The sequence below is a fragment of the Glycine soja genome, chromosome 2 (assembly GCF_004193775.1).
Source record: "Glycine soja cultivar W05 chromosome 2, ASM419377v2, whole genome shotgun sequence".
NCBI lineage: Eukaryota > Viridiplantae > Streptophyta > Magnoliopsida > Fabales > Fabaceae > Glycine > Glycine soja.
In genome coordinates this window covers 41,459,220-41,469,684 of record NC_041003.1, presented here as the reverse complement: position 1 = coordinate 41,469,684, position 10,465 = coordinate 41,459,220, and the positions used below count along the sequence as shown (strand labels likewise).

General features: G+C 33.4%; 1 protein-coding gene across 1 annotated transcript; it reads right to left on the bottom strand.

The window, feature by feature from the left end:
* Positions 1-1,747: 1,747 nt before the first annotated feature.
* On the bottom strand, positions 1,748-6,340 carry LOC114394881 (phospho-2-dehydro-3-deoxyheptonate aldolase 1, chloroplastic-like). The gene is made up of 5 exons (XM_028356559.1): positions 5,736-6,340; positions 5,277-5,554; positions 3,455-3,731; positions 3,116-3,361; positions 1,748-2,229 (listed from the first exon to the last, which is right to left on the bottom strand). Exons 1-5 carry the CDS (start codon positions 6,261-6,263, stop codon positions 1,960-1,962), a joined length of 1,599 nt encoding a protein of 532 aa, XP_028212360.1. The 5' UTR covers positions 6,264-6,340; the 3' UTR covers positions 1,748-1,959.
* Positions 6,341-10,465: the final 4,125 nt, after the last annotated feature.

Genomic DNA, 10,465 nt, shown 5'->3' with positions numbered 1-10,465 from the left:
GTTGAATTGAATCAATTGAACAGGTAAATAAGTTTCTTGCAAATATATATTGAAGCTATTTTGATCAGTACCACATCATATGATGACAACATTTCATTCAATGAGGATTTTCTAATCAAGATGAAGCTATTTTGTTCTCCATGTATTTTTAAGTAAATTTATAGTAACTAAATTAAAATCCATTCACATTTTTTCCTCTAAACAATTTTAAAGCTTGAAAAGGTACATTTTGAATGTTATGTCCGAACATAAAGCAAATTTTAAGACAGACAAAAAAGAGAAAAAAAATCTATAAATTTCTTTTTTCATAAGTTCATCATAAGAAATGTTAAATCTCTCGGCCTATACTTTATGCTAAGATTGCTGCCAACAAGGCATCATGAAATCAAATTATTATTATAGTTTGAATATTGTGATGTAATAGAAGAATATTTCCTTTCAATGTTTTGAAAAACCAACAAAACAATAAAGAAATGAATAAATAATCAACTATTTTATCTCCTAAATTAGTAGAGAAAAACAAATGTATTTGATTTTTTTTTTAAAAAAAAAAAAACTAAAGATGGGAGGATAGTTGCTGTGAGTTTGTGACAAGATTGGACAATCTCAACTAGGTTGACACCCTTTCAATCTTGAGACAAACGGAGTCACCTCTGAAATATCATTAAGAAAAGATAACAATAACTAACAAGCAACTAGGGGGACATAGACCAAACTCAAGCAAGAGAGAACAACTACTTAAACCTGTAATTAGGTAAAGCTTGCCTATCTTGTACAAAAAAGGAAGCTATGAATTGAGGAATAAAATCCCCCCATCAAATAAAAAAGTTAGAGGTATCATGAGTGACTAACTTATGCATGAAATAAGTTATATCTAATTTTCGTGGATAAATTACGCGTAAGGTCCTTAAATTTTTTTATTAATCATTAATATTTTTACTTAAAAATAGGAGTAAATATTTTTCCTCTAAAAAATTCAAGTCACCCATCTTATTATGATTCCTTTTTTTAATTATTAACAATATTTCAATAAAAATTAAATAGACTGGCCTTATTATTGATTAAAAAGAAAATGTTAAATTAAATTAAGTAAGATAATATAAACAATAATTTCACGAAGCATTCAAATAAAATTATGAAAATCTTAATCCATTATTTTAAATTAATTATAAAAGTCACATTTTATAAGTTGCTTTTAAGTTTGATCCACATAGTCATCAATACTTATTTTAAACAATATACAATAACAAATAATACTAGTATATTTTATTTCAATCATCTCAATTCCATCAACCTAGGAAATAGGAATAGCTTGGGGGACACCCTACAGTATTTTATCTTTATTTTATTTATTTGGACCCATGATCATATTGTGTCCGGAAAAAAGAAACACACAATGTCATGTTTGTTCACTGATAGTAATTCCCAAACTAGATAGGCAAATGGTGAGAGCATTCTGAGGCCACATTCATTACAAGCCCACATATTCTTAATGGATAAACCCATTTTATATGAGAACAATAAGAAAACAGCGGTTTCAAAGAAACAGCAATTTTATTCTTATTCATAAAATTAACATTTCTGAAAATCATGTTTTTAAAAAATATTTTTATTCACTTCTATCAAATACGAGAAAATTTGATTCTTCTATCGCACTACTTTTTTTCTGAAGCAATTCTATCGCATTCCTTGTATCATATTTTATATACTTCCGAAGAGAAACATCTGAAAATGACTGAGCAGAAACTTGAGTAGCCAACGCAATTGAAACGTTTTCGTTTCTTTATTATCAATAAAAGTACTCTTGTCCTTGGCAGTTCAAACGCATTACTAGATAGTATACACATACAAACACAGAACACAACATCAAAGTGACAACCATCGATTAATAATAAATATGTAGGGCAAATAAAAAACGAACAAAGATATCTTTCTCTTGTTGCTTTTTGAAGGTGACTTTTACAGTACTCCTAGAGGGGCAAGAGGTTGCTGCGATCTGATCCTGCTCTTTCTCAAACGCTCAGCGATGATGAAAGCAAGCTCAAGAGATTGTGAAGCATTGAGCCTTGGGTCACAGTGTGTGTGGTAACGTGAGCTCAAGTCATCAAATGTGACCGTCCTTGACCCACCAATGCACTCGGTCACATTCTGACCCGTCATCTCTAGATGAACCCCTCCTGGGTGGCTTCCTTCTTGCTCGTGTACGTCGAAGAATGCTCTCACTTCGGCCTGTAATTAAAAGTATGTTTGATTAACCTTTCAAAAAGTACTTTTAAATGTTGAACGTATTTTTGAAAAAGTAAACTCACTTTCGTGATGTGTTTAGTTATCCTCAAAAGCATGTTCACACATTAAAATTTTGCTTAAAAACTTAAATTTAATGCAAACATACACTAACAGCAGTGATTAAAGTTAGTGGCCTCAATAATCGTGATCAATTTTCTCAATACTTTGTTATCTCACTAAACTGAATAAAGTGACAATGCAAGCATGTGTCCTTGTTTTAGTTGACAAGAATAAGAACATTAACACCCACACCACATGGGCCCCAAGCGACCACTCCCACCTAATGATAGAGAAAGGCAACCAATTCCACAATGATGTCTTTGGGGAACCAAAAATGACTTGACTATTACAGTGTTTCACCTACTTTTAGAAGTAGCCCTTTTTCGACCTACCACTCCTACTTCTAAATATATTATATAGCCTTCAGTTTGGTAGCCCACCATTGAGGACCTCAATTCAGATGCCAGTATATTCTATTCACATCCATCATTTTTCTTTAACTTTTTTTTCCATATTATATTATCCAATCACATCTACAATTTTGTCTCTTTTCTATTTCTTTCTCTTTGTATACTAGTGTGAGATGTTCATGCATCATTTTCTAAAAACAAGACCTCTTTTCAGTGTTTTTCCTTCTTTCAAACAGAAGTTTTAAGAGATAACGTATTTATCCAAAGTTTATGTGACAAGCAGAGTGAAATGATTATATTTTTTTCTGAGGAAGTGGACAATAACTGAAATTTGATTTTAATCCTAACATGCACATATTTAAAGCTACTCAACAGCCACCAATGACCAATTGAAATAGAAAGAGACACCAGAATTATACCCTGATGGAATCGAAGGGGCGAGTTTTAAGACCACAGGGAGCCTTAATGGTGTTTCCATGCATAGGATCACTGACCCAAGTGACAATTTGGCCTGCTCTGCGCACTGCCCTGATGAGATGTGGAAGCTTCACCCTCATATTTTCAGCTCCCATCCTCGTGATCACAGTAATTCTTCCTGCTTTGTTTTGAGGATTCAAGATCTCAATGAGTTTAACTAGCTCATTTGGATCCATCTTGTCACTTACCTGCCAATGCATGAAAAACATAATCAAAATTCAATAAAGCCAATGCATGAAAATCAAATGCTTAAGAATGATAACAATTAATCATGTACGAACCTTAATTCCCAAGGGATTAGCAACTCCTCTTAGAAACTCAACATGGGCACCATCAAGCTGCCTGGTTCGTTCTCCAACCCAGATCATATGGGCTGAACAGTCATAGTAGAGACCAGAAGTTGAATCCAACCTTGTGAGGGATTGTTCATAAGGCAACAATAAGCACTCATGAGATGTCCAGAATTCAGTTGTTCTCATTATGGGATGGTCCACCGTGAGCCCAGCAGCAGCCATGAATCCAAGGGCCTCATCAACTCGGTTAGCAAGCTCTCGGTACCTACCATACCAAAAACAGGTTTAAATGTTTAATTATAATTTACCTTAAGTCACACTACCATTAAAGAACAACATAATAGACCTTGTAAAAAAAAAAGTAATCAGGCACAATCCTCATATCAAAGGTAATTTTCATTACATTATTCTTGTACTTCTTCCGTTAAATAAAACAACAAAAATGCACACACCAAACACTAAATATATTTTTCCAAACTAGGAAAAGAGTAAAAAACGTGTAAACATCATGATGCTGCTGAAATAAAAAGGGCATGAAAGAAATCGGCGACCCTCCTCTGGTGAAAAATACCGATTTTCCAAAAATATACCCCAGCAATCTATGGTATTTATTTCCGAGTTAAATACTAAAAAAATTAGGAAATCCATACACCCCCACCTCTCTAATGCACCGTCAAATTTAGCTCCAGGTTTGCATATTCACATCAACTACACGAATATGCATACAATCTAACAGTTTTGGAAAAATATTTGTTTTACCCAGAAATCTATGGTATTTATATTAGTGATATCCTACAAAATTAAGAAATACGTACACTTTCGGTTCTTTAATGCAAATCAAATTTAGCTTCATATATGCACATTCACATCAACAACACAAATAAGCACACAATCTAATAATTTTGGAAAAATATTTGTTTTTACTTTAATTCTGTTTTATACCCTTTAATATTTCTTGTAAAATGTCAAATCACCTAGCAAAAGAAGAAAGCAAAACCAGGCTGTCTTTTTAATGGGTGAGAAGGCAAATATAAAAGAAAAGTAAAGAGCAATAATAATAGAGTTCTGCCTTCTGAGTCCGTAGTAGAGACATAAAGGGAAAAATTATAAGATTGGCATATGATTTCAAATATCACATGTTACATATGGGTGAGTGAGAGTTAACAACTAAATTGGGATTACCAATGAAATTTCCCCAAAGTCCATCCCTTAACGTCAAACATGTGAAAGAAACACCAGTGAACAGTAAACTATCATCATCAGATACCACTGTGTGAGAAGAACTCATGTAAGTCGTCCTGCTTTAACATAAAATTTTCAAAAAAATTGCGACCCAGACGAGTCCCCATTTGATAGAGAAACAACACAACAACCCAATACCCTCCCACCACACATGCATCACCACTTATCACAAAATATCAATCACCACTTTACCTTATCTCCTAATGCAACTTCGTTTTTGTTTACCCAATTTTTACAAGAGTAGGTATAAAAATTTTACATCAACAATAAAAAATAAATGATTATTATTAAAGTCAACCAACACCCCCATACACTATTTACTATTCATAAAATCTCACCAACCAAAACAAAGAAGCCCAATCTATAGATTTTCCCTTTTCCGGTAAGAAGCCAACCTAGATTCCAAGTAACCGAAAACTCAGAAAGTAGATCAGGGAACCTTAAACTTTTTGATTCTGGGGAAACTTAAAACTTAAACCGATGAAAACAACAAATTCAAAGGAGGCAGGTTGTTCCCATTCCAACAAAATTTAAAACTAGTAATTGCAAATTGCAAATAAATGAATACCTATCTCCCTGTTCGCTGTGATCCGTGAAGTCCAAATTCCACTGAGTAACCCTCTGCATAGCAGCATAACCACCGGTGGCAAAAGCTCTGAGAAGATTCAGCGTGGCCGCGGCTTGGCAATAAGCCCTAATCATCCTCTGCGGATCCGGAATCCTCGACTTCTCGTCGAAAGAGTCTCCGTTAATGTTATCCCCTCTGTAACTCGGAAGCTTCACGCCATTCTTCTCCTCAAACGAATCCGAACGAGGCTTTGCAAATTGCCCCGCCATTCTCCCCACCTAAACAAACAAACAAACAACAACAACAAAAAAAACTCTCATTTCACACCTTACAACCAAATTTCATCCCCTTTTATGTCAATTCAAAACGAAAATACTGATGAACAAATTGACACTTGAATATTCAATTACTCCATCCAGTTCTTATGTGAAGAATATGTTTGAATTTGTTAGCATTTACCTTGATGACAGGCATTTGGCCGCCGAACATCATGACGACGCTCATCTGGAGGATGATGCGGAAGGTGTCACGGATGTTGTTGGCATTGAACTCCTTGAAGCTCTCAGCACAGTCTCCGCCCTGGAGGAGGAAGGCATTTCCCATGGCGGCCTCGGCGAGATGCTCCTCCAATGTCCTGGCCTCACCGGCGAAGACGATTGGAGGAAAAGCCTCGAGGGTTTTGAGGACGGACTCCAGCTCCTCCTGGCTCGGGTATTCGGGCAGCTGCAGGGCTTTCTTTGACTTCCAGCTGTCCACGGCCCATTTCGTTGCCCGGGCCGAGGCCGGGGGAGGTTGTTGGGCTTGGGGCTTGGGCTTGTCGGTGACGACGGGGTTTTTGGCGGGCTCGGCGGCGTGAACGGCGAAGATGGAAGGGGATGGGCCGGGCTTGGGCCGGAGGGCGGGCCTGGTGTTGGGAATGAGGGGGTGGGATTGGGGGATTAGAGATTTGGTGGGAATGAGGGAGTTGGAAGTGGAGGAGATTGCCATTGTGAATGGTAATGCAAATGCAATTGGTGTGTTTGGAGTCACAAAGGGATTGTGAGAGCTGTCTTTGGTAAGGCTTTTATAAGGAAACGCCTCTGGTCTGGGTTGTTGCGGTGTGTGTGTCTGGGATGGTGGTAGTTGGGAAAGGGGTTTTTCGTCATTTCCTGCCTATTTTGGTGAGTGTTGGAATTGTCCTAGTTGCCAATCGGGTCAAATTGCTAAAGCTGCTTCTTTTGTTTTTGTTTTGTGAACTTCACCTACTAATCGCCTCTTTTTCTTTGGCGTAGGTGAGTAGGCGGCGTGGCGTGGAGTTTAACGACCCAGCTGCCCAGCTGAACAACATTTTTGAGATTTTTTAAATAAAAAAAATAAACATTTTTATTTTTAAGGTTACATTCATTTTTTTCAGAAAATCTTTTATTTTGATTTAGTCGCTTGAAGTTTAAATAAATTACTAATTATAAATGTAACGAACTTTAAAGAAAAAAACCACTTCTAAGTTCAAGTTCACTTAAGAGGGGGAATTAGCTTTGATGGGGGGCGCTTTGAATAATTTATGCGGAGTTATGAGTTTAATTAAAGTTTAAATTTTTCATTATAAAAATTGGTTGAAAGTGTGATTACTACTTATACTATCAATTAATTATAATAATTATATACAATTAAAGAAACAATATCGGCAAACATGGGAGAATGAAATGTGATGCAGCAACTATTATTTGGGGCAAATATAAAAAAAAAAGGATTATGCACTGTAAAAAAAAATTTAGTGAGTTATTCAATCATAATTTAATAAGTATGATAAATTTATTGATTTTTAAAATAATTATTTTAAAATAATTTAAATGGTAAATTATGATTGGATGATAATGTAAAATTATTTTAGATTGTTAATACAAAAATATTAAACACATAAAAAAGCTTAAAAAGTTAATGAGCAAATATTCATTCACTTTCGATCTTGAATTTATTAGACATTAATCGTTAGGCCCTGAAAGATAAAAAATTAAAATTATATCTTTGAATATGTAAAATTAAAATTTTACAAGTTTGAGGATAAAATAAAAGAAAATACATTTTATATACTGAAAGATGAAAAATTAAAATTATATCCTTAAATATGCAAAATTAAAGTTTTACAAGTTTGAGGACAAAATAAAAGAAAATACATTTTATATTAGTTATGTTAAAGTATACAAAATAAGAAAAAATACAATAAAAGGTGAAAATTCAAAATATCTAATTTCGTCTTAAATTTTGATCGAATAAAATAATTCATTTTGAATATCTTTACTTTTAATTTTCTCCTTAATAAAATAAATATACTAATTTTTAAAATATATTATTTGTTAGTATCTATATATATATACATAATATATATTTTTCATTTGATTCTTAAGAAAAAAAACAAAATTAGTTTTAATATGTTTAGTTATACTATTATTTGTCACTGTTATAATATTATTTGTTAGAATTTTAACTTAATGAAATATAATTATACTTCACCGGTCATATGTTGATCGGTTCAGGACTTTAAGCCTCTTCACACTTATGCACTCGAGACTGAAGGATTATGTACCTCATTGGTCGAATATTGACCGACTCATGACTTCAAGCCTTGAGCACATTTGCGTTTGAGACTAGAGGATTTTGTATCTCACTCGCCGTATGTTGTTCGATTCACGATTTCCCTTGCATAGCTTGTGTTGATTGGCATCCAATTGACCTCATACCTATAATGGTAATAACTTTAACTAACTCCCGCGAAGCTGTAATGATTACCCAAGAAGCATTGTTACAAGATACTCATAATAGCAATTTATGGGGAGTTATGGACTAGGGTAACTGTTACTAGACAAGGGAGAGAGTGTGCAGATAAGAACCCCTAACGCATGTTTAAGGAGGTGCAAATTATACTTGTCTCAGCTGAATAATCTTGAGCAAGGTCTATTAAATCCTAGGTATGATCTAGTTACAAGAACAATAATAAATAAATTAATAATGATTTCAAATGAAAATATAATATTTTTTATTTCTATACTTGACAATTATTTTGCATTTAATTTTTATCACTATAAATAATTGTTATCATTGTAAACAAATGTCATTTGTAATCACTATGCTAATAATTTATTTATATGTAATGTGAAATTTAATTGAAATTTCAAAAGTATTTTCAGGGACCAAAATGATAGTACATAGTTAAGTTCAATAACAAAAATGTGTCGTAAGTGATTAAGTTTAGAGACTAAAATGACATCAAATTGTTAAGTTTAGATGCCAAATTAAAAAGTTAACCTTTTACATGGAAACTACATGAATGATATGTGACAATCGTCGATTGTCATATCATCCACAGAAGTATCATGTAGGTACGACCATTTGAGTTAACGAAAAAAAATTAATCATAGGACTAATTTATTATACTTTTTGTTAAGTCTGGATACGTCTAAGTCACATTGGACTGTACCAAACAATTAAATCCCTAAGGTTTTGATGTTAATAAGGTAAAAAATTTATGTATTAACTTTTCATGTTTAAGTTATAGATTCATATATATCTCTATGAGATATAAGTAGAAAAACATGAGTTGAAAGGCTCTAAATGATAGAAAAGTATCAATCATTGAACGATACTGCTTCAATGTCTAGTTCTAAGAAGACAAGTGCTTTAGCACTTGACTCATAGTACAAAAGCAATGGAACAACTACTTGATCCTTAAGTACTGAAAACAATCACAAGAAAGTAACGTCTATAAGTTCAGTAAGAAACTCACACCATAGTGCATAAAAGGAAAGATTTAAATTGTCTTGTCTTAACTTTCTTAATTCCTTTTCTCTTATGTTGTTAACATTTCTTTTGATTTATACGTTGAAAGTCAACTTTGAGCACTAGGTGACACTGACAAATTGTACTCCTCTAAAGATATGCTGCAGAAAGTATTTGTGGTCCCCATTCTCTCTCTCTACACAGTAGTAATTTCGTGTCAAACGCCAAAACTATTAGACAATGACTAGCTGAGATCTCTCAACGGATCGAAGCTATGGAATCTATATAAAGCTTGAAGATGTTGGTGTTAAAGGTTAAGTATTACAAAAAAATTCTAAGACAAAACAAATAAGTGTTGTAACGTTGTCGGTCCACTTGACAAAAGAAACTTGAACAAATTGAGTGAATCTTAACTTTGTTAAGTTAGCGAGTTTCATATTATTCGAGCCTATTGTGTAAACACTCTTTGAGTGATTAGAATACATTCTCTATCAAACATATATTGTTTGTGAAAGTAGAAGTGACTTAGTGATAGAGAATACTTGGGTCTTAATCTCAGGGTAAGATTAAGTATAGTGTCAGAAATGACCTAGAGAGTACTCGTTATAGCCATAAATGACATAGAAAATACTTGGTTATAATCAAAGAATTGATTCCCTTCAAGGTTTGAAGGAAAACTAGATGTAGCCTAATAGTTGGGTTGAACTAGTATAAAACCTTTGTGTTTTTTTTTGCTGCTTTTATATTACTGGTTTTTTTCTATATGTCACTTCTACATTATTACATCCAAGTTTCGTGAACTGATTTTCTAAGCACGACATGATTATGAACCTCTTGGATAAAACCCTTTTACCATTAATATCTATTTGAGAAAAACGTTTAATAATATTTGAAAGACTAAGTTTTATCTATCACACTATTCAATCCTCCTTCTGTGTTTCAATTACTTCACTTTTTATACATTTGAGAACAAAATTTTACTTTTTTCATATTTTAAGAACTTAACAATTAACATCTAACAAAACAAAGGACAAAATATGTATATTTATTAGCCAAAGTTAATACATGCTAAAGTATTTGTGTTCCATCACATTCCTCCCGAATTGAAAGGTAAGAAAAATGGTTGTAATTGGAACGGATTCATTCCATCTTTTTAAACGAACTTCATCTTTACAAAATCCAAACAATGACATTACTTGCCTTTCCTCTCCATTTCCTTTCATTCCATCTCCTACTATCAGTCCAAAGGTAGCATGAGATATTGATATTTATGAGTATAATAGCCCATTAGGCCAAGCCAAATTGGCTCTTTTTTTTTTATTTGAATTCAAAAGAAAAAATAGTAAAAGGCCAAAATAAGTCAAACTGAATTTGTCCCTATAATTCTTAGGCTAGTCTATCCCATTGAGCCAAGCTAAATTGGCTCGGTTCCTTTT

What these genes read in the sequence shown, in the direction of transcription:
- LOC114394881 (XM_028356559.1), bottom strand. Translation starts at nt 6,263, where the DNA reads ATGGCAATCTCCTCCACTTCCAACTCCCTCATTCCCACCAAATCTCTA. An exon ending in CACAGCGAACAGGGAGATAG is followed by an intron (nt 3,732 to 5,276) that starts GTATTCATTTAT and finishes TTGGTATGGTAG; the next exon opens with GTACCGAGAGCTTGCTAACC. An exon ending in CTAATCCCTTGGGAATTAAG is followed by an intron (nt 3,362 to 3,454) that starts GTTCGTACATGA and finishes ATGCATTGGCAG; the next exon opens with GTAAGTGACAAGATGGATCC.